This window comes from Bombus bifarius, unplaced genomic scaffold (assembly GCF_011952205.1).
Source record: "Bombus bifarius isolate JDL3187 unplaced genomic scaffold, Bbif_JDL3187 scf7180000007977, whole genome shotgun sequence".
Taxonomy (NCBI): domain Eukaryota; kingdom Metazoa; phylum Arthropoda; class Insecta; order Hymenoptera; family Apidae; genus Bombus; species Bombus bifarius.
Genome location: NW_022884362.1, coordinates 1,407,164 through 1,430,915, shown reverse-complemented (window position 1 = coordinate 1,430,915; position 23,752 = coordinate 1,407,164). Strand labels below are relative to the sequence as shown.

Here is a 23,752-nt window from a genome sequence, read left to right as displayed (position 1 = left end):
TCGGTGGATCAAGTCAATAATGGGTAGAATATAGAGTATGCTACACCGAAGAGAAATTATTTTGACACTGATCGTTTAATTGCAAATTTCTAAAACAGTTGCGGGAACTAACGCAAGAGTGCACTACGTTTCGGTAAAAGACACGAAGGCGCGTCGAATCGTCGTTTGGCCTGCGATATATCGGCTGTTCATCGCTTCGCGATAAACCAATCGAAACGAAACATTTTGACGTTTTATGTCACGCGTTACGATGCCAATTATTCGAACAAAAGAGAACGAGGGAACGCCGCAAAGATAAATCAACGAATAAATCAACAAGAGATCAAGGAGAAATCAACAAGGAATCGACAAGGAGTAAACGAGGAATCACAACGAGGAATCGCAACGAGGAATCAACGAAACAAACAGAATCGAACGAGGTAGAAAACAAGAAGAAAACAAGAAGAAAAGAAAGAAAAGAAAAGAAAAACTAAGAGAAGAGAGAAGCGGTATTATTCGACGATGGCTAACGTGCGCTATCATCGGTTCGGATTATAATAATTACGGTTAACATCGATTTCACATTTCACACGAAAGATACGAATACAAAATTGAATTTATCGAAAAAATATAATTTATTCTTCTGTAGAGGAAGGAAACGATCGAGTTTTACTCAATTGTTACCGTTTAAACGGATGTCCGCCGTAACGATAACGAGGATAATATATAAAGCTTCTCCACACTAAAGATGTGCACTCTTATGTTGAAGTTTCGCTGTTTGTCAAGACGTCACTAACTATATAAAACGATTAACTATGTAACGAACATTGTACATGATTAAGAGACTTTGTTTCGACACTACAAAAATCATTTGTAACATATATGCTTCGGATGATACGATATAAATGGATAAACGGCCGACCGAAGGCCGACTTATTCTTTTAAATATATGAACAAAGGATAGTCGCAGTTGCCAATAAGTCTGACTTCGGTCTACGCGTAAACGAAATTATTAGCGAAATCGAATCGAAATCGAAAACGCAACTGCGTTTTTCAACTGTTTCGATTATCCTAGGAAATTTAGGGCAAGCAGCGTACACCTTCGCTTTCTCCACTACGACAAAGCGTTCGAACAGAGGTCCCACGAAGGCTCGTACCATAGTTGCGTGTGACGGAATGGCACTGTGTTCCATTCAAAGAAAATACACGGAAAATAAGAAAAAAAAGAGGGCGGGGCGGGGCGGGGCGGGGGGGATAGAGGGACGAAACGAAAGGAAACGGAACGAAACGAAACGAAACGAAGTAAAAACCGAAGGAAGAGATAACTCGACGATCGAGTTATACGCTTATCTAAAAAATATCGATCCTACCTTCGTAAGAAACGATCGGCTATGACTATAACTTTGATTATATCTAGTTTAAAATTAGAAGCGTAGTATGTTTTTTTTCTTTTTCTTTCGATTTCATTCACAGTCAGGTATATTCTGCAACGACTTCTCCTCGTTTGCCGCTTTTCGCCAGTTCGTCCGTTCACGGTGAACTACTGTCGGTCGCAGTACAGATCGTTTAACTTATAGAGCGTTACCAACGACGTTTCTCGTCGAGGGTTCGCGATCGCTTGGCACCGATTGTCAAACCAAAGTCGAGAACAAAGACGGAAGATCGATTTTCGTATTCCCCTAGAAAATAATTTCAGGACGTACGGTTCTTTCGCCGCGGTAATTTTACACGTGCATTAGAAAGCTCGAAGAAGGATAGAAAGAGAGAAAGAAAGAAAGAAAGAGAGAAAGAGAACGACGCGAGCACGTTATCGCAATTTCATTGTAATCACCGTGTGATCGACACATCGTAACGGTAGAACGAAAGAGACAACGTTGACAATAACGTTTGGAAAGAAAGAAGCAAGAAAAACGAAGAAGTCGAGTTCGATGATCGGAGGGAGGAGATCGGTCGATACACCGCGGAACACGCTCGCGTGAAAAAAGGTACTTGAGAGAGAGAGAGAGAGAGAGAGAGAGAGAAAACGAAAAGGGAAAGAGAAGGTTATTTTTCCGCGCGTAACAAGCCATCGGGACAGAAGTCTCGCGATCGCTCGTAATCGATGCTTTCTTTTTAATGAAAGGCAGTGGGGGGTGGAGCGACTCGCTCACCTGCAGTATCGGCGGATGCAGGTGCAGGCGCGGGTACCGGGGCTGCAGGAGCGGAATTTCGTGCCGCTCTTCTCCTCTCCTCCTCCTCCCGTAACGCGGCTTGCTCTCGCGCTTGCCTCAGCCGGTGCTCCTCCTCCAGTTTCAGCCTGAAACGAGAATCGTAGGACCGTTAACAAAGGGCCGTCGCCGCGTTCCAGGGGATCATCCGGTCAGCAGGCACCGCTTTCCGTCCGTTAGAGACCTTTCTCTCGTTCACTTACCGCTCGTGCATCACGGGAGACATGAGCCCAAGAGACGCAGGAGGTAGCATGTCCGGACTGTATCTCAATCCGTACAGAGGATACGAAGGTAAGCCAGGAAATATCGGTGGTCTCAGCATTCCACACCGTTCCAAGTACAACTGTTCCTCTAATCTGCGTAGCGAGAATCGAGCGGTTACACCACGATTTCGTTAAACACGCTTGTTAGCTGCGCGCTCTTCGGGTAAACGGCAGAGAGGCGGCGTTAGATCACGCGCTATTACCTATAAGCGTGTTGGAGGTGTGGTGGTGGATAGAGACCGTGATGATAAGGATTGTAGGCCGCAGGGTCCAGGGCAAAAGCCGGTGGAGCGTGGGCCGGATGGTGTTCAGGCCGGTACGGTTGAAAACCCGAACGAGCCAACAATTCGGAAGCGGCGGCAGTTACGCTGTGTTTACTGGTATCCGCGGGTCTTGCGTTCGTGTACAACGACGGTATCTCCTCTGGTCTTCTCTCGTGGGTAGATCGTTCCTAAAATACACATTTTCGCTCGTTCGTTAATCCTTGCCTCGTCCTTTTACCCTTTAAGCCGTCCGGTTAAGCCAGCCAGCCAGCCCGACGAAACGCGTCCTCCGAACTTTATCTTTTTTTCTCTTTTTTTTCTTTTTTTATCATTTTTCGAGAGTATAGCAAAAACCGAAACGAAACCGATAAGAAACCGATCGTTCCGTTTCGGGGGACGATAACGGCCAGGCGCGTCGAGTAAAAGAAACGGAAGAAAGGAAGGAAAGCAGGTCGATCGCTGGTCGCAACAACGATCGCTCACCTTAGCGGGCGAAGGACCTCTAACCAGAGGAGGTGGCGCCCGATTCTTAGGACTCGCACGAGGTTCTTCCTCCTGAGGAGCCGGACCTGCCTGTTTAGCCAGGTTTCGTAGAGCAGCGGCGAAGCTTCTGCTGTTCTGTTGTCCACCTGGACCCGGTCCAGGGGTATGACCCTGTGGTAAAACGCCGGAACTGGGTCTGTGAGATTTGCTGATCGTGGTGGGTGGCGCTTTGGTGCTGGCAGGCTGAAGACCTGAAACCAATCGACGATTAGGGGATCAGCGATCGAAAAGTCACTTACGATCCATTAACGCGCGATCGACAACCAGACGAAAAATCGTCTTTATCCAAATTCTTACATTCGTAATCGACGATACACAGATGATAAATGTATAACATATAATATACAGGGTGGTTGGTAACTGGTGGTAAAAGCGGAAGGGGGGTGATACTACGCGAAAAAAGAAGTCGAAAATATAGAATAAAAAAAATGTTGTCTTTTTTTTCATTTTTCCATCGAGACAACGATCTACAGTGAGATCCGTTATAACGAGACGCGACAAAGTGCACGCGTACCGAGCGAAAATTCAAAGTCGATTTTCTCGAAAACGAAGCCTCGAACGAACAATTTTTATTCCATATTTTCGACTTCTTTTTTCGCGTAGAATCACCCCCTTTCCGCTTGTACCACCAGCCACCAACCACCCATCCTGTATAATATAATAACGATACAGCATAGAACGACAGTGTCCGCTGACGAAATATCTCTACCGGGTCGGCTAAAAACGTGGTACAATTTTCACCATTATTATTATTATTATTATTATTATTATTATTATTATTATTATTATTATTATTATTATTATATTGCAACGTTACGCGATTCGTACGCTGTTGGTCACTCGGTTCTCTTCGAACGCTCGCTTGCTTTTCCCTTATCTCGCGTAAAGGGTACGCATAATTTACCGAGAGGATAACGACGATAACCGATGTAACTAAATGGAAAACCATTAGACGAATAAAACACGTCGAATAAAATATCGTTATCGAAACGTCGTCGTACGTTCGATCGTTTTCTTCGACCGCTTTCGAACGTTAATTCGACGATCGACGATAATTTTCAACGCGTCGTCCTATTACCTCGTACACAGGATATCCAGACGATACACGATTTTTCCGCGTTTCGTCGTTTTCCATCGAGGGCGAAAAGAAGGGAAGCGGTTGTTCGACCTTCGAAGCTGTTTGCCAGCGATACGAATCTGGGATTGCACGGAGAACCCTTTGAAAAGAGTAAGCGGCTCGGAAGAGCTTTCAAACCAGATCGATCTACATCGAGAAGACGCGAAAGCGCGAATTCGTTCTTTCGCGGTTTACTCCTCTTTTTTTTTTTTTTTTATCGTCCTCTCCCTCGGTCGATTTTTTAAAAATCAAGAACGAGCTAGGACACGTCGGCATCCGGATGACGGCGGTCCTTTGTGTCTCGGACGATGGTTGCCGAAGAAAGGGACGACGAACGATGTTTCTCTGTCCCTTATCCGCGTTTGCTGGCACGGCGGGACGCGCGTGCGCGTGAAAAAACCCTCCGGTTAAAACGAGAAAATAACAGCCAGAGAATACCCGATGGCTCTCTCCGCGATGATTCCGAGGATGCTTTTCACCCTCCATTCAATTCCTCGTCAGCAGAGCGCACACATCTTCGTTTCCTCTCAACGGACACGCGACTCTTCCCCTCGTCTTTCCTGCTGCTCTCCTCTCCCCTCCTCTCCTCTCCACCGCATGCACCCCGTCGCCTTTTGCTCTCGCCTCCCTTTCTCATTTTCCCCTGTTTCCACGTTCGGAACGCGATTTCTTTTCATTCTCGTACTCCCGTTACTCGCGCCTTTTTCTCTTGTTCTCGTCGTCGTCGTCGTCGTCGTCGTCGTCTTTGTCTTTTAACAACCAGTCTCTTCCCACGTCTCTGGATCTTTCGACCCGCGCTTCTTTACTCGATCGTCGTGGCATTACGCGCCAAACGAATCCTACGATCGGCCAAACGATAAACGCTTTCGAGCGGTTGTCGACGATAAGGGCAAAGGAGAGATACTTTGGTGCCGCTGGGGAGGAAACGAGGAACGGGTATACGCGCGTGGATGGTTCTCCGTGGGCCCGGCGCGGATACAGCGTAATCGAACGGAGCGAGGGGAGCGAGGGGAGCGAAGGGAGTGAAGAAGGGAGCAAAGGGAAAACGACGTTCGCCAACGCGAACGACGCGCCGAGCAGGGTGGGTTGACTCGACGTCGCAAGCACAAGGATTCTAGCGAGTGGAAAGGGTGTGTAGAGGGTGGTGTTAAGCGGCTTACAGTCTGTTACCATGGTAACGCCACACCACTAAGACAGGAAGAACCTGAATCCAGCCTGCTACACAGTCCCCGTGACCCTCTCTCTCCGTGTACAGCGTATACCCTTTTATCCACGCCGTTCGTAGCCGCTTGCGAATCCTGCGAAGGAAGGCGAAAGCAAAGACCGGCTACGACCGGATAAACAGCCACGGATTACGCCACTGACTCGCTTCTTGCGCCAAAGTCTTCTCGCCAACCTCTCTGCGAAACCGATACCACGCGTCTCCCGCGTATCGCTGGAGTCTGTCGAACCTCGGCCCGGCCCGACCCGGTCCGGTCCCGATCGGCACGAACGTACGACGATCGCATCGACGACGCGAAAATTCTATCGTTCGGCGACTCGCGACATCGTCGTCGAATCGTCGTCGAATCGTCGTCGTCCGAGTCGCGGTACCGCACCGACCGATCCGGCGTTTCGCGCGTTCCTGCGAAACTTGCCACCACGGAGCGACGAGTAATCGCGTTTAATTGGAATTCGAGCTCCATACAGAAGCTGACGAGAACAATGCCAAACGCGAAATACCGCGTTCGAAGTGCCGCGCGGTTAATAATTTCGCGTCACCGAATCGAATTCCCCTGTTGCGCCTGGCCGGGTGGCGTCGATAACGACGCGCGAGTCGAACGAGAATCGCAACGCGTATCGCGAGCGGCGTTTGCCGGATGAAATTAAATACGCGAAATGATCGATCGACTCGCGGAAATGGAAAGGAGAAGGGGAATAAAGAAGAAGAATGTACGGCGGCGATGTAAAACGCGCTTGGAGAAGCGCGAATACGCGATGTCTTTTTTCCTTCGGTCGAAAGACGACAAACAACAGGTGGGAAAATCGTGGTTTTACCGTACGAGAAACCGGCAGGTAACGGAGGAAGGCACTCGCGCTATAAACGCGAGAACGAGATTCCGACGCGGCTAAACGCACGCAGAGGGAATTCTTTCTCTCTCGCGTTACCGATTTTCGCCTCGCGATAATCGACCTACGTTTCTTTCGGCTCGCCGTACTCGCGACAATTAATCGGGCCAACGTGGAATCCACGAGCCAACCGCGGACAGAGAGACGAGAGAACGAGACCGAGCGCAGCCGTTTCGATAAAATCGACCTCGTCCCCGCTTCTTCCTCGTATAGATTTCAGGCCCGTTTGAAAAAAGAAAAAAAGGAAAAAAGAAAAAGAACGACTTTCCTCGACTAGAAACTACCTCGCTGAGCGCCACGTCGACTGCCGCCAAACTTTCGAGTAGTCTGCGATCTCGGGTACGCGGCGTTCGGTCGTTTCCATGCAAGCCGAGGCAGTTTATTTGAAATTCCGCGGTGCCTCGTAAAACGTTTAACACCCGATCGTTAAACTTTATTCGATCGCGCGAATTTTGTAACAGTTGGTATCGCGTGAAAAAGCTAGCAGGATAAAGGATAGAAGGGGAAATTTCAGACGCCGACCAGGTGCGATTGAAATTCGAACACGCGTGCGTAGCGCACGACGTACGGACGTCTCGACGGAGTTCTCGAGCCTCGTAAATTCCGAGCGATATTCGCTTCGATCGCGCGTTCCGTTCGAGATTCTCGCGTTCGACGTACGACGAATATTCGCGCGTACGGCGTACAAGAGGAAACCGACGAATGGAGGAAACGAAGGTGAAAGGGAAAAAGGGAGCACGCCGGAACAGAGAACGGAATAACCGATATCGCGGTCGTTACTTAAAACGATGGAAAGGAAAATCCGCGACGCAACCTGTCGTCTTGGCGGGATAAACTTCCTTTCGCGATTCGTTCTTCCGTTCGTAATAATCGTTTTTGCGAAATTTTCTCGATCGCGCCTGCTAGACGACGAGTCGGAGCGAAAGAAGGAGACGGGGCGATCCAGAGAAAATGGACGAGAATCGTGGCGAGGACGTGGAAAGGGAAAGGAGGGAAACAGGGAGGGAGGGAGGGAGGGAGGGACGAGGGGAGCGAGCAACCACCGGGCTTCGTGTCAGATCGTGGTTGACCTTTTCCCGTTCCAGCCCCTGACTCCTCGTCGCAAACCCTTGGAAGCCGGCTCGCTCGCGGGAAGCCAAGTTCCGCGCGAAAAATCGATGCCGGAAGGACTGTCGCGGCAAATTATAACGGGGCAAACGATCCCTCCGTTATCGTTCGTGCGTAAGAAGGCAAACTCGATGGCGTAGCAAAGAAACGACCAACCAGGCGAGGACACGGGAGAAGAGAGAAAAAAAAAAAAAGAAGGTAAAGTTCAGCGAAGAGCAGCGATAGTTAACGGCAGCAGCGACAACGGTAGCGCGGAGTAACGGTAGCAGGTTTGCGTTACTTCGCTCGAGTTGGAAACGTTTTGTCGGCGGACGGTGCTTTGTGCGGTTACGAACAATCGGCCGACCGACGTACTCTGTCGCTCGTTCGCTCCCCACTCTTCGGGCATTTCTCTTCGACAGAAACCACCGCTCATCGCCGCCCCGTCCCTCGTATTTTTCCGTTGCGAGGTTCTGGCGCGTGTAAATTGCAGCTTTTACAAAGGGTTGCCACACGCAGTTAGATCAACATCTGTCGCATGACCGGCACGAATGGCCATCGATTCTCCGCCGGCGTGAAATCGAGGTCGGAAGGACGCAACGTCATCGAACCACCTCTGTTAGCGATCGCGGCCTGTTACCGCCGCTCTCGGTATAAAACTCGGGGAAACGCGTCGTTTTATCCGCCGGCTGAAATCCCATTGGGAACTCGTACAATTGATTCACCGACCGCCCATACGCGTTTATTCCGATTCTGGCTATCGTATTTTCACCGTCGTGCTATCGATAACGCTGCCGAAAGATATCGAATAAACGGTAACCACTTTACCCCCACCCTTCGGCTCGATCAAAGCACACGGCCGTTCGCGTTTCAGTTTCAGCGGCCGATATCTCCGTATAGATGGGCGCGTGGTCGGTCCCCGCTACCGCGTTTCACCCGTAACCGAAGCTTCCCGAATATTTCGATCGCGGTCTAACGATTAGCTACGTTGGCGACGAATTTCGTCGTTTTCGGAGGTTGGCGAGAGGGCGTGAAACGCGCGATAGCGAAATTTTCGTTCGAACGACCGAACGAGCGGCAGCCGAAGCTCCGCGAAACTCGGCCCACCCTTACGAGTCCCTTGACATTTTGCCAAGCTTCCCCTCTCCCATCGAATCACCATATAAACGACTCGGGGGCTGGCGAGCTCAACCCCTGATCCGCCCTAACCTCAAATATACGTTTCGTTTTAGTACGGTCCTACCGTCGTAGCCGCTCTTAACCATAGAGCCATGGGCGTGCAACTTCTATCTCCGGTCGAAACGTTCGACCGTAAAAACCTGCCGAATATTCGTAGAAACGTGGCGCAAACGTACGATCGAACGACGCGACGCAAAGGAGGAAAACGAAAGATCTCGCCTTTTGGCAAGTCGAAAGCGGAGGCCGGAGCGAGGGAATAAAAAGTGGAAGAAGATCGGTGAGGCGCGGGCGACGCCAATGCGACTCGACGATCTTCTCGCCACCCTCGCGCCTCGGTGGTATAGGAGAGAGAGAGAGAGCAGGGCCAAGGGTGCCTGCGAGATTTTGCGTCGACGCGATTCGTTCGTACGTAAGGCGCTTTGGAATTTCCATATTAATTCGTCGGATCGAGGAACGTGACGGGAATTCACGTTTCGCGTGCGTGGTTCGCGCCTGTAACCGTTGCCGCCTTCGATCCAACGACCTGGTGGCGGCGCGCGTACGTATTCCCGATCCGAACGTCGACGTTACAAAAGCGAGAAAGACGGAATTTGCACGCCAAAGGCGGCGCACAGGCAAAGAGAAACGGACGAAAAAAGGGGCTGAAAGGCGCGTACGTTCGGTCGGAGTATAAGCGAGAAACGTGGAAATTTAGAGGAGTAAGAAGGACGACGTAGTTGGAACGAGACTAGTAGCGTCGATAGCGCGTCGACTCGTTTCTTTGTTCGAATCGTGTCAAACGTGGTCCTCGTCCGTCGATCCTCTCTCTCTCTCTCTCTGCTGTTCGTTCGCCACCCCGACCATCGACGACACCACCACCACACCCTGCCGGTCGGTCGTTGTCGAATAAATTCCCCGAGGTAAATAGTAAAATGAAATCTGCACCGCCACTCGGCCGCCGTGAAAACACGGCCCCTCGTTAATTCCGACCGCCGCTATAAAACCCCGGAACAGCGGAACACATCGAGCGTAGACTAGTCTCCAAAGCTTTGCTCTCTCTCTCTCTCTCTCTCTCTGTCTTGCTCGCGCTGCCTCTGCCTGCCTGCCTGCCGTCAACACCTCTTCCGCAACTCCCCTTCGCGCTAGTACTCTGCATCCCACTCGCACCCTTCCCTTTCTCCACGGCCACACCACCACCACCGGCGATACGCCGAGAGAGGAGAACCGTGTGCCGTACACCACCCTCGGCCACCTATAAAAGCCACGTATTCAATTACCCGGCATCGACCGGTCGAATAACGAATGTGCACGCCATGGAAAATATTCGCCGTCTGTTTTTCCACGTACACCGTGCGTTAAGCTCGTGCCGCCGCTGGCCGTTTCGATCGCACGAATTCGCGTACGCGTAAGTTACGCCAACGAGCGGTGGCGGTCAGGGGGTGTCGGCCGTTGCGAGAACGCGCCAACCAACAAGGAAACGATTCGTCCGTTTCGCTGGCTTTTTTTACGTCGTCGGCGAAGATAGCGTTGATCGATAGCGCAGGCTAGAGAACGAGCTAGGAATTAGAAGTCGATTCGCCGCGGAAAGAAGCGTCGATCGTCGGTGCCGCGATGCCGATGCTTCTCGAACCCCGAGTCGCTTTTGCGCCCCCCCTCTCCTTTCGCCCTGCCGCTGGATCCCATCTGTTACCCCCCGCCGCTTAGCTCGGCCTTCGCACACAGCACACGATCGTTTCCGCTCGCGTCTTCTCACCCTCGTGACTCGGTAAAGCGATTCGTCGATGCGGACGCGTAGAACATCGCGGCGAGACGTTTACGCGTCGCGCGTTTCTACTCTCCCGTCTTTCGGCGGCAACGCGCGATCGACGCGAAAGATCGTCGCGAGCTCCGTTGTTACCTACGGAGGCTGTAATCGCGCGTCGTCTCCGCGTAGAGAGAAAGACACGAGAGACGATCGCGTTACGTATCGCGTATACGCCGGCCGACAGTCGCTTATTTTCTCCTATTTGCTTTCGATTCCGTTATTTGCGCGATCACCGCGTATCATCGATCCTCGTCGTGGCAATTTCGTCCGTGGGAACGACGTCGGTCGAACGTAATCCGACCGACTCAAGTGGAAATTAATACCGATCCATTGACCATAATAAACGCGAGATTCGGTCGATTCGATCGCCAGAGACCGTCGTCTTTTTTCGTATCGTTCCGCGAGTAGATTAAAAAAAAAAAAGCTATTTTTGCCGGCGTTGATTGGCCGAGTCGCGGACCGATCTCCTCCGCTACGTTTCCATTTCAATCGCAGTCGATCCGCACACGCCAATCGGGTTTCTCCTTTCTGATAACGCGCGGAGAGAGAGAGAGAGAGAGAGTGAGAGAGAGAGAGAAGAAAAAGCAGCGATGAACAAAAAGAGGAAAATCGGAAATATAAAAGAGAGCGAGCAAGGGACGCGGACCGTAGGAAGAGAAGTGGAAAAGGGGGGAGTTTAATTTTTCGCGTTCTCGCTCACCCGCTTCTGCGTGAATTTTCATTCCATTTCGCACGACCACCTACTCTCGTTATTTCATTTCGCGTTACGTTCGTGCCACGCTGTTCGCTACCTTTGCCGCGTTCGTTTCCATTTGATTCGCAAGACACTCGCGTTCTCCGAAACGGCGTTTCTCGCGTCGACCTCGTTGCCGTTAACTTTCGAATGGACGAACGATCCGCGACGATCGCGATTCCGAGCAACCCGTGTCTCCGTCGAGCAACGGCGAACGTAACTCGCGGACTCGACGCGATATCGGAGGGAAAAGGCTCGATGAGTCGTTTTATGCCGGCAGCGCATTAATTCGACGGCGTATCGATGTTCGCCGAGTCAGCACGTTGCGAAACGACGAAGGACGACTTCGAGCAAAACGCGACTGCTGGAAAATTAGATTTCCCCGAAACGTCCGCGGTTCGTCGCGAAATCTCGAAAATCGTTCGAGCAAGTTTCGATCGAGCCTGCGAAAATAACGGCGTGGTAATGGAAAAGGAACGCCGATATCGACGCCGATACCGATATAGAATTCCGGTTCGACGGAACGCGATTTACAGCGATGATCGCGTAACGCGCGTTGTTAAGTCAGCGGACGAACGACGAGTGGATGCTCGTTAACGATGGTTCGCCGAATACGGATAGAGCGGTTGATTCGCGCGAAAGCTGCGGGCTCGGCAGCGAGAAGGGAGCAACGGAGGCTAAATACGCGCAAAACCTTTGAAATCAGCACGGATCGGATAAAATCGATAGTACCTTTGTCCGCGTGTCGCGGTTAGTTACGCGGTGATCCTCCGCGTGTCCAAAGAGAGCAATCGGTTTTATCCTTTGGCTATACTTTCGACGATCGTCGAGAGGGCGCGAAAAAATATGGATTTCTCGTTTGTACGAGGAAGTACGCGGATGACGCGTGGAAAAATCGAGACGAGGCGATCGATGGTGGTGGTAGCCGAGGCGTCGTGGATCGGGGCAGAGTCGCGAGATCGAAGACCGAAGCAACGATAGGACGTGGAACGGTAATAACGGCAACGCCGACGATTGGCTCTTTCATTTCCGTACGCGAGGAAGCCGGAACCGGATCGGGTCGACTCTTTTCCGATAGGGCCGTTTTGACCCATCGCGCTGCCGCCGCAGCCGCCACCGGTTACCCGCTTATAGCCGTCTCTCCCACCACGCGTTTTCCACAGCTTCCAACTTCGAGCTTTAAGCGTTCGCGTCCTCCTCCTCCTCCTCCTCCTGCTCCTCCTTCTGCTCTTTCACCGGCTCGTCCTACCCCCTACCGCCACCTTCGCCCTCTCTCAGCTAGTATCCGGCACACCCTCCGCCGTCTCTTTACTCGCCAAAGAGGGTTGTGCAGCAACGGGGATAGCAGTTGCGAAACTAGTTGCCTGGCTTTAAACTCTGCCACGCTCTCCCGCTCGCTTCCTTTTCCTTCCTCCCTCCTTCCACCTCTCCTCCTCCTCCGGCACCTCCTTTATCCCCTTTTCCCGCCAACCTTTCCAGAAGGGAGAACCATCCCACTTCGTGCCAGCCAGCCAGCCAGCCAGCTGTAGCCAGCCAGCCAACCAGCCAGCCAACCAACAGGGTGGTTTAGAGGATCGAGAGGGCAATATGTTTCTGAGAAGCCCCCAATTTCCTTCGCACAAGCTCGCCGCGACCCCCTTTTCGGGAATAGAAACGGGAACGGAAGCGTTGATACGCTCTGCTCTTACAGCTTAAAGGTTGCGCTGCTGTGCTACTCTACGACCTTTTCCTTTCGACAGCGTCGTTACGTTACGCGTTTCCAAGATCTCCGAGTTTCCAAAGACGCGAAGAGAGAAACGAGATTCGGCTCGAAACGCCGAGTCCAAAGCGACGATCGCTCGTTTGCTCCGGCCAATGAGCCGACGAAATCCCGAGCGATTCAAGTCGAAGCGGCGGTGCTTCGCTCCGATCGTAAACCAGCGACCCACGAGTCGTTCGAAGCGAGTTTTAACGAATCCATCGGCCACGTCCGACGGCATAGAAAACCGCGCTTCCCTCTTCTTGCAGCTTGTTCCAGATAATCGAACATTTACACGACCGTGACGTCATCGTCGTTAATTAATACCAACGAGTCGCCGTGTGGTGGTGGTGGCAAGGCCCCTGCATACGGGTCCCAGACATCGGCAGTTGCAACGACCAGGCGATACACAAGGTGATCCTGGTTATCCTATCCGAGCGATCCACCTTGGCCGCGGACACTCGTACGACCGTAGTATTCGATCTCGATAGCGCGCGACCAACCGCGATGCCGCGTCCTCCGATCGGAAGACGAGAAGAGGACGATCGATGGAAACGGTTCGTCCGCCGAAATCGATGGGCGAACCGATAAGAGCGGGACGACGCATCGATCGCGGATACGCGGCCCTTTCGGACCACGTCGCACACACGCCATATACGCGTACTCGACGTACGACGTATCGACGTCGACCGGAAGGTGACAGAGTCCGGCAACGTCGTGTCGGCGCTCGATCTCGCTTATCTCGATCGAATCGCGAGACGGCCGAACGCTCGTTCGCCCCGTGAAAAAGAAGCACCGGAGGCCAGCGCCCCCGATGCTCTTCTCTAAACGGCTGATAACAAAGCGCGCGGAATAAAGGATCGTTCGAGGGTGACTCGAGAGCGCCGAGCAATCGATACGACGACCGCGTCAACCTTCTCTTTCTCTCTCTCTCTCTGTCTTTTTCTTCACCGGGATCGCTCTGTATATTTCGCGGTATCTTTTCTCGCGCCGATCTCCGTCGTCGAGACGAGACGGACACGCGATCTTTCGAGACGTCGTGCAATGCACGGAGATATCAAAGTCGCGGGACGTCGGAGGAGAGAAGGGCGCGATACTTTCTACGTGGCTCGAAACCTGCAAATTTCTCGCGAAAGTCGGACAGACTTTGCGAGTCGGGTCGGTATCCACGGTCGACTTTTTCCTCCGCCTTGTTATTTATTCGGTAGCCGCGGGCAAGTTTCGTACGGTTACTCGCGAGCCTCGCGGTGGAGCAAAGGTAGGAAAACGCGAACGAGGAAAGCTCGTTTCGCCGTCTATCCGCCGCGAAAACTTGCTCGGAAGGTGTACGTGTAACGCGCGATAAACTTCAAGAGGGCGAAGATTAACGGGCGCGAGAACTTTTCGGGCCGAGTACATCGTACGTGAATCGCCGGTGGGATTTGCCAGCGGGAAAAGCGGCAAAGTTTCTCGCTTCCGCGGCGCGTAATTTCCGCGACGATCGCGTTCGCCGACGGCGATCTATCGGATCCTACCGCGATCGCGTTAAACGGAATATCGCGTAAAACGAAAAACTGAGTATATGCGTGGCGAACCGGTACCAACCGCCAACACCAGAGGGCTACTACGGCGACCACGAGTCTGTTTGTCTCGCTAGCGGTCGAATATACGCTGTCGCGATACAAATACCGCATTTAGCGAGACTCCCTCTACTTCTAAGGCAGAGACTACCGGGCATAGCCTTACCGACGAGAGCACCGGTAGTCTTTTCACCTGACAGCAACTACGCTTCCTACATACGCTTTTCTCGAACCAGCCACGGAGGAAAAAAGGAGAAGGAAACGTCGGTCCATTCGACGAGATTAACTTCTCCGCGCAGATGGAACGTCGAGAACTTGCGAATCTCTTCCGTCCGCTCGAGACGAACGATGTTCTTCCCTCGTTTTCCTTCCGGAGGAGAGAACCGCCTTTCCATCGGCTACGCGACGTCTACGCTGGCGACCATTTCCGTTCGAGTTCCGTCGCTTTTCTTCGCTTTCTCCGTTGTTCGCGCTCGCTCCGCTCTTCCCCTGCACGCGCCTCGCGCGGGTTTCCTCGTTCGCGGCGTGGCTGGTCGACGGTCACCGCCGAGGAACGAGGCGGATGGAGAGATATTTAAAAGCCGCGCATTTTCCGCAAAAAGAACGCCTCGGCTGGTTAAAACGAGGGGAAGAGGACGTTCGCGATTCTTTTCAAGCGCGAAGATAGAGACGCTTCGTTGGTTCGCTGACGGAAAGGAAGGAGAAATAGCAGAGAGGGACCCAGAGAAGGAACGCTTTTTAATCGCTCGTCGCTCGGAAAACACGTTTATCCGGAAATCCTTGCCACCGAAAACGAATCCTTCAAGCGCGCGCGTTTACGTCGTCGAGAAATCTGCTTTCCTACGTGCGTAAATTTCGCGCGTGAATCTCGTTCCCACGCGACCCTGTGAAAAATGCCGGGTCTTTCGCGGCGAAACACAGCGGACGACTCGAAATGGCGCGGACAAGGCGGAGAGAAAAGGAGGTTTCGGTGAAAAGGACGACGACGATCGCAGGTGGATTCGACGAACCGGAAGGGAACGGAAGGGAAGGGAATAGGAGAAGCCGGAATAATCGTGGTCGATGCGCGGCAAGTAATCGGTAGCCTCGTTACCAGCTGCCGGCTCGTTAATTAACCGCGATTACGGGGGCGGTGGTGCGTGCGAGCGAACAGGCGGCGCTCGCTTCTCCGCGCGCTGCTACATCTCCCACTCCCTCCCCCTTCGCTCGTTACACACTCTCGACACTTGCCGCGCGCGCCACGAGCTTCCATCCGAACGATCGTCCGCCCGTGAAATCGTTACGATTTCGTGCATCGTGTCCCGGCGCCCGTCTCTCTCCGTCTTCCTCTTGCTACGCTTTTCGCACCGTTACTCCATCCGATACTCCGACGCGCCGGCCGTATGGCGCACGTTACAACGCGTTTTAGAAAGTTGCACGCGTCGTCGACGGACACGCGCATCGCGGCTAATTTATGCGGGTCAACGCGCGCGGACAAAGGCGACGTCGTCGTTCGCGTTCGACGAGACGGTCGGAGTCGCGTCGTCGTCCCACCACGGTATGCGAAGGCAGCAACGAGCAACCGTTAACTCACGACCTATTCTTTAGCGTGCGTTTCGGTCGCCCTACGTGCGAGCTTACCTGAAACAGACGAGAAGAGAAGCCTGTTGAAAATGCGATCGCCCGATTAATCGGTGAGAGCGGAAGCTTGCGTTAACGAACCTGGCTGTTTATACGCCAGTTAAGCGGAATCGTATTTGCGAATCGAGATCGTGGACGAGAAAAAATAAAGAAAAAGAGAAAAAAGGAAGGAAGAGGGAAAAGAAAAGAAGCGGTTGCGCGATCGCGAAACCTAATTTCTTGGTATCTCGTTGTTCGTTCTCCTCGCTTTCTCCAAGAGCGGTACGCGCGACGTCGCGCGAGCGGAATACGACGTAGGGGACCGACGAGCAGCATCGAAGTGGCTGGTGAAACGCGGTATTCGTCGAGCGAGCCACGCAGGACGTAAATAGGCTGCAGCGTAATTCGTATCACGCGGATCGTACGCGCGTTGCGCCCAGGGTTAACCGACCGAGTCACCGAGCCACTTGACCCGCGATCGATGAAACCTCGGAATTCTCGGATGAAAAATTCCTCGTAGGTACGCGCAGTGGCGATCAAAGGGGCGAGCGCGACGTACGACGCGTCGAACGACGACCGTTCATCGGCGTAATCGCGTCTCGGTCTCGGCGAATCGATCGACTCCGTTTTCGTAGCGAAACGCGACGTTCGCACGAGCGACGATACGCGCAGGCTTTCTCCGCTTTCGGCGTTCGCCGATTCCCTTGCCGACGCTTTCGGACGTATCGACGATCGCGACGATCGAGCGTGCGCGGGACGTCGTCGTATCGGCGGTCCGGCACGGTCGCTGGCGTCGCTTTGTCGTCGGCAAATTGATTTATACGCTCCGCCTTTGACGTCGGTTCGCCGCTCCGACGACCGCGTCGACGTCAACGGCGACGCCGACGTTCGCGTCGAAACGGCACGTCGTCGCGATTTCCCTCCTTCTCGCCGATTCGATCGACGAATCGATCTTACGGCGATCCTACTACACCTTTCGAGCCAGGTAGGCTGGTTCACCCGTAACCGCGCGAAGAGGCGGACGAACGGCGGCGCGGTGGAAGCTTAAATATCGCAGCCGATCGAGCGGAAAGGCCAGAGGCCGATTATTCCGCTGCTTTTCATCGAACAAAGCAGTCCGGTGAATGCGCGCGCGTTGTCCAAAAGGGGGAGCGAGGACGAACGCGATACCGAGAAATTCGATGAAACAGAGGCGTGCGACGGCGTGGCGAGTTACCGGGAAAGCGTTCGTAAACCGAGAGAGCCGCTCGCAAAGCCGCGGGGCCTTCCATACACCACTCTTTACGATCGATTACGGGCGGAAACGTCGAACGCGCGGCGTAAAAACAGCTGCTGTACGCGTCGAACAAGAGGATCGTCGAGATCGATTCGACGCGGTTTCGCGCGTACGCTCGCTTTCCACGACCCACGCCACAACGCCGTTTCCGAACGAACCGAGACGAGAGGAGGCGTTAGAAAAACCGAAGCGTCGCGACGATTCGTTCGCTCCGGATCAACGGCGACGCGACTCGACCGAGTAATCTCGATCGAACGTAGGTTCGCGGCCGGGTAACCTCGACGAGTCCGACTTGGAAACAGGAAGGCGGTTGATTATCGCGAGGTCGGCGTACTACGCGGCGGAATCGACGAGCGTTACGGGGCAGGTATCGGGGCAGGACGCGGCGGAAGCCGTAGACCGCGAGAATGGAAAAACCAAAGGAAAGCGTAGGAGCAACGAGGCGCGTTTCAGGTTCGCAGAGAGAGGCGATTTCCGCGTCGATTCGAGACGAGAGTCGCGAGCGCGACTTAACGTCGTAGTAGCTGGAATCAATTTAGCGGATCCACGCTGCTGCGGCTGACGTTGCGAGTCGGGGGGCCTTCGACGCGCTCGTGCCAAGAAGCGGCGGCGGAGGCGGCAGCTCGGTACCGAGCGACTCGCGCGCGCACACCGTGCGTACCGAAACGCGAGACGAGCTGGCGCGCTGTACGCGCGATCCTGTCTCCGCGAGTCGGAGACGCGCAGCGCGAGAGGCGGAGAGGAAGAAAAACGGCGGAGGCAGCGAGGCAGCGGAGGGGCGGGAGAACGCCTGCCGGATGATTACAGAGGGCGACGAGGCCAGGGAGCAAGTTTAACGGGCTGGTAAGCCGATGACTCGGAGTCATGACAACGCGTACGGCAGGGTCAACGAGTGTCAATCGAGGGCAACAGCGTCAAACGACGCCAATACGCTGTTGGGAAACAAACGTAAGCTGCCCTGCGCGTCTTTTGTCCGCCCAACTTTTTTCACGGCGAGAAAAGAGAACGTCGCGCTCACCAGCAACGAAAATAGCAGCGCGCGGATCGTCGCGAGTGTTCCGATCGTTGGTTCGTAAACGTGGTGGTAACGTGGCACAGCTGTCGGTGGTAGACGTCTTTGCCACTCGAACGTTCTACTCTCGTCCGACCAACGATACGACCGTGTCTGCAATTTTTCTTCCACGAGATACGCCTGCCAACGGAAGAGAGAACGCTCTCCTCGAGAAAAGTACGAGACCGAACGTCTCGCGCTATCGGTCCACCGTTCCGCCGTGGAGAACGCGTCGTAATCGCCTTTATCGTCTTAATCGTCGTAATCCAAGATCTCGTGGTCGATCTTCGTCCGTTATTATCTTTCGTCTTTGCAACGACGCACGCGATCCACCGAGGTCGAAAACGAACGCGCAACGTACGGAGGAATCGTCTTTCGTATTCGGGTTATGTCTCGCCCGACTCGTAGACGGACGGTTTCGCGACGAGAATCGCTAATGCCGCGGCGTCGCTTCGCGATTGCCGAACGTGTCGGCAGCCAGTCGTGGATTCGACTAGCCGCTGCTCTACGTACGTAGAATCGCGGACGATGTTGTTTTCGCTGTTATTTTCGTTATTAGGCGACGCGAGAAACAAAGGAGAAAAGAAGAGCGAGGCGAAAGAGAGCGCCGTTTTCGTCCAATCGTTGACAACGCGCCGGTGAAAGAAAAAGAGAAAGAAAGAAGAGAAAAGAAAACCGCGAACGGACGCAAAGTGGTTGCGGCAGCGGAGCGAAAAAGCTCGGAGAAGGCGAGCGCGTTGCGGATAACGCGATCAACGAATCGACGGGGAAGAGAGGACGCGTTTTAGCGGCGTGACGCGTTCAACGAGCGAATCTCGTTATCGTCGCGCGATCGACGTCGAACGCGTCGATCGAAAACGTTTTCTCGTTAACGACCCGGCGGAGGGCTTTCCCGTGGAAACGTTTGTACCGCGCGAGTTTGGCCAAAGAGAGCCGGTGGCCGCGCGCGTACACGCACACGTGCCGCACGGCGGACCGACGAACCGTGCGAGTAGAACGCGCCTAGCAGAGGGTTATTAATTTCGTCGACTAGCCGGGTAATCGATCGACCACGCTGCTATAGCGGCCCCCGTACATTAAAATAATCATGGGCACGCGCGTTCCCGCCGTGTTGGAAACCGAACAGGGGAAGGAGGCTTAACATGCACGGGACCGTGCATTATTATTAATTAATCCGTTTAGGATTTATAGGACGTATCGCTGTCGTTGTCCCGTGCACAGCTTTCGGACAGGCGGTACACGGTTACCGGTAACCGTCCACCGACACGTCCGCGCGGCCTCGCGCTCCGCCAAGCCTCGTCCAACCCGCTGAAACGCAGAAAATCGATCGCGCGAACCGCGTTCGAACTCTCGACTCGTTTCTCCGATCGCAACGCGCTTCGCTGCAACTCGTTAAACGGAATAAACGCGGTCGCGGATTCGCATCGCCGAACGGCGCGAAACGACGCAACGACTGGAGTCGGTCGGTAAAAGAAGCGGGGAGAGAGGGTTTCAAGGTGAGAAGAGCGCCTCGACGAGATCGCGCTGGTCGGTAAGAGCCGATCGAAGCGAACGGGCCCGCTTCTAAACCAGAGGATCGGAGTACCTGTGCGCGAATCGCTGCCGCGTCGGGAAGCCGGAAACAGGTTTCTGCTGGAATTCGTTCTTGCACGGACCGTTCGACCGAGAACGGCGAACGTGCAACCGAGAGAATCTGCCCCCGTCCTTTCTTCGCTCTCGTTGCTCCGATAATCTTATCGTCGGTCGAGTCTCTCTCTCTCTCTCTCTGGCCGTTTCCTTGCAGCAGCCGCGAACAAACGCGCAGCGAAACTCGTCGAACGAACGGCTGGAAACGCGCAGAGGGAGCGGCAAAGTTTCGGAGAAGGCGAACGTTCGTCGTCGTCGTCGTCGTGCGTCGGAAGACGGTTTTGCTAGCCGTTTGCGTAGCAGGTGGAACCGATAGCATCGGCCGTGCGATACGCGCGTTGCTGCGCTCGGTTCGCGTTCTCGTCTCGAATCGAAGCGAGACGAAACGCTCCGCGGCAGAACGCAGTGGAAGCGAGACGGACGGCGCAAGGCCGAGCGAGCGTAACGGAAAGAGGCGTCGGAGACGGGGGGCAAATTTTAACGACTCTCGTTGCACTCGCAGTTGCGGCGATCCGCTGCCGGCTTAAGCAAATTACCGAGGGAATTGCGCTTCAGCCACTTTCCTTCTACTACTCGCTTATTCCGATAATTTGCTCGCCAATGACGGCGAAAAAAATCTTCGACGTTACCGACGTCGAGGTTCTCTCAACCGGAATTTATACGCGCCGCGCGTCGAATAAAATTTCCCCGACGCTATAATACTCGTGTTCCACGTCGACTCCGCGTCGACGACATCGCGCCGCGACGCACCGATTCCAGCGAAATCGAGGAATACGCTGCTGGTGCGAGTCCTTCGCGTGCTCCACGCGCACGTACGCGCCACGAACGTGACGAAAATTTCATCGACGGTTTGTTCCGTGGCGCGCCAGAGCGCCACACGAACCGTCCCACGAAAAGCGACGTCGACTTTATCGCGCAGCCGGACGATTTTCCAGCTAAAATTTCGCCGCTCGACTCGCGTAAACGTTCGCAGCTTTCTCTTAACAGCGTGGAACGCGCGCGCGCGCGCGCGTGTCTGCTTGCATCACAAAAACGTACACGTGGCACCGATATATCTGGATAAAAATAAGAGCGAGCAGCGATCAAGAAGAGGAGAGGAGAGGAGAGGAGAGGAGAGGAGGGAAGGGAAGAGAAGAGAAGTAAGAAGAGAAGTACGAAGAGAAAGAGAAACCGGTTTAATATCTTTAAAGCAAATATCGGAGATTCAACGTTCGCGGTTGCTTTCAGGTTTTACAAAGCGCGCTGATTTACCGCCAACAAATTGATTCCGTCAACGTCCCTCGCTTCTCGTTTAACTCTGTCCGAGACTCTCCGAGTCCGCGTCGCGATCAAACTCGGAGGCGAATCGTTCGCTCGTTGCTCGTTCGCGTTACGACGTTTGCCGACGAAGCCGGACAGACAGCCGGTACGCGCCGCTTTGGTCGTACGGTACCGTGCGGTATCGCGTGTCGTTGGGCGTATCGAGTTATACCGACGGAATTAGTTTCACCGAGAGATCGTACGATCCATCCGTTAATAAATTCGCGAAACAATATCGGACCGTGCGACGCAACGGCCGTGTAAATATCGATCGACGCGCGTGTAGCTTAGCTCGCTGGTAGACGGATATCGCGGCAAAGAGCAGGAGAACGCGTTCTCGTGGGATTACGCGCGATCGCGATAGTTTGCGTTTACGTTTCGCGCGACGGACGTTCCGACGATCGCGAGAACGAGCGCGGACAACGAAGCCACTCGATAGTCGTTGTCGCAATTCCACCGGTCTCTCGCCGGTTCCGCTTTGGAATATTTCGGGTCGCGTTGATACGACCGTTGGCAACCGGCCACCATCGGGTCGACTGCTCGTCTTCTTACTCGTCGCGACTCGAACCGGTGGGCGAATACACCGGTCGATATCAAGATACAGCGCGGACTGGTCGAAGAAGGAAGAGCGAGAAACGGAAAACGAGTTCGCCGACTTACTTCCAACCCGACGACGATCGTTTCGTTGCCGTTGCCTCACCGTGGTGAGACCTTTCGTTTCTCTTGCCAGCGACGCGAAAAGTTCGCGCGGCTCGTAACCGCGCCAACTCGCGCGACGAACGAATAGAACGAGTAGATCGAAGTCTACCGACGGAAGATCTTTCGTAAACGTAACCGGTTCGCTATCCACTCCGCGTCCGCGTTTCTTCGCAGCGATATACCTGGTTCGTTCGCGATCGTTCGAGGAGCGAGATAATCGCAAAGCCGAGGCGGCAAAAAACTACGTGGCGGGGCTTCGAACCAGAGGGCAAACGATTATCGCGTGCGTCGCGCGCAACCAGCCACGAAAGTAGGTACCAGCGAACCAGTTGCTCGCTGGATGAGACAGCGAGGAGAAGTTGCCCGAGGGAACCGCGGGCTGCAGCTGCGACTGTCGCGAAACGCGGTTAGTCGGTCCATCGATTTTCGTTACGATCGAAAGACACGCCGAATCTTCCTTTCCCCTTTTTCCTTCCCGAGAAGCTGGTTCGAAGAAACGCGAGTTTCTACGTCGTCCTCTGACGGAAAGAGGAAAAGAGAGTAGAAAAGACCCGAAACATAGCAAACCGATACCAAGTCGTTCGTTTTTTTCTCGCGTCCCTTTGCCGTTCGCACCGCGGTTGAAACACGGTCCGCGTTGCGACAACGCCGACGGAAGGTGGGAAACGGGCAAGAGCGGTACGCGACGCGACGCACGAACGCTGTTTAATAATTTGAAAGGGAAGAGGGAAGGAAGATCGGGAAACGATAGGTGGAAAACGAGACGAGCGAGCACGGAACGGCAGTCGAGTATCGGCTACGGCTTGACTCGGCCGTAAGTTACCGCTTCGAGCGAAATCCTATTCGGGTTGGTGGGGTGTTCCGGTGCTCGTCGACCACCCTGTGCTCTTCCCATAGGGAGACACAATGGGCAAACGCGTTGCGTCTTGTAAGCGGCTTATCGACGTGTAAATACGATCGGCGAAAGGGTAACCTACGCGGCTCGCCAACCAACGCGTTTCTCGTTCTTCGAAAATCGTCCATCGAATACGAAGGACGAACAGATTCTCCGGGAAACGAGAAACGCGAAACGCCGATCCCGTAGAACGCGTTACGACACGAGATCGAGCGACGTGGATCGGCCGATCGAGGACAATTTGTAATTCGATGGTGCGCCGACCGTTTGCTTCGATAGCCGCGAAAGTCGAGCGTGGCAAAGTCGCGGTAATTTCGTTTCCACCGTTTCGCTGGCCATTTTTTCGATCCATTTCGCCATCGGGCTAACTGGCGACCGGCCCATTCGGAGCATCAGGCGCGCAGGCGCGATTGAATCGTAAATTGGCGTAGTAATTGAAACGCAAACGCCGTTCGCCAGTTACGTTAATCCTATGAAATACTGCGCTCGTTGCACGACTCCGTGCCACCTCCATAACCACCGACGCCAACGGCTCTTCCACCGAAACACCCACTTCCACACCCCCACCAACCATACAGCCTCGTACGCTTCGCGGTGTTATCAACTCGCAGTGAGAAGTCAACACGCGAACCCGTCCCATAGCGGCTCGCGTGACTCTAATGATTACGAATTAGCCATAAATTGTACGATCGTGTAAAGCAGTTATAATTTATAACGGCAGCTACGACCGATGTCCGGACTTTTTCTC

The 23,752-nt window shown here is 53.8% G+C and overlaps 1 protein-coding gene across 1 annotated transcript in view; it reads right to left on the bottom strand.

Moving 5' to 3' along the window:
- Positions 1-23,752, bottom strand: part of LOC117204190 — a 47,644-nt gene that overhangs the window by 6,439 nt on the left and 17,453 nt on the right. Inside the window, exons 8-11 of the mRNA XM_033441369.1 lie at positions 3,196-3,446; positions 2,653-2,900; positions 2,390-2,542; positions 2,130-2,275 (exon numbers count right to left, since the gene is read on the bottom strand). Coding sequence (XP_033297260.1) covers positions 2,130-2,275; positions 2,390-2,542; positions 2,653-2,900; positions 3,196-3,446 — 798 coding nt within the window. The remainder of the gene's footprint in view (positions 1-2,129; positions 2,276-2,389; positions 2,543-2,652; positions 2,901-3,195; positions 3,447-23,752) is intronic.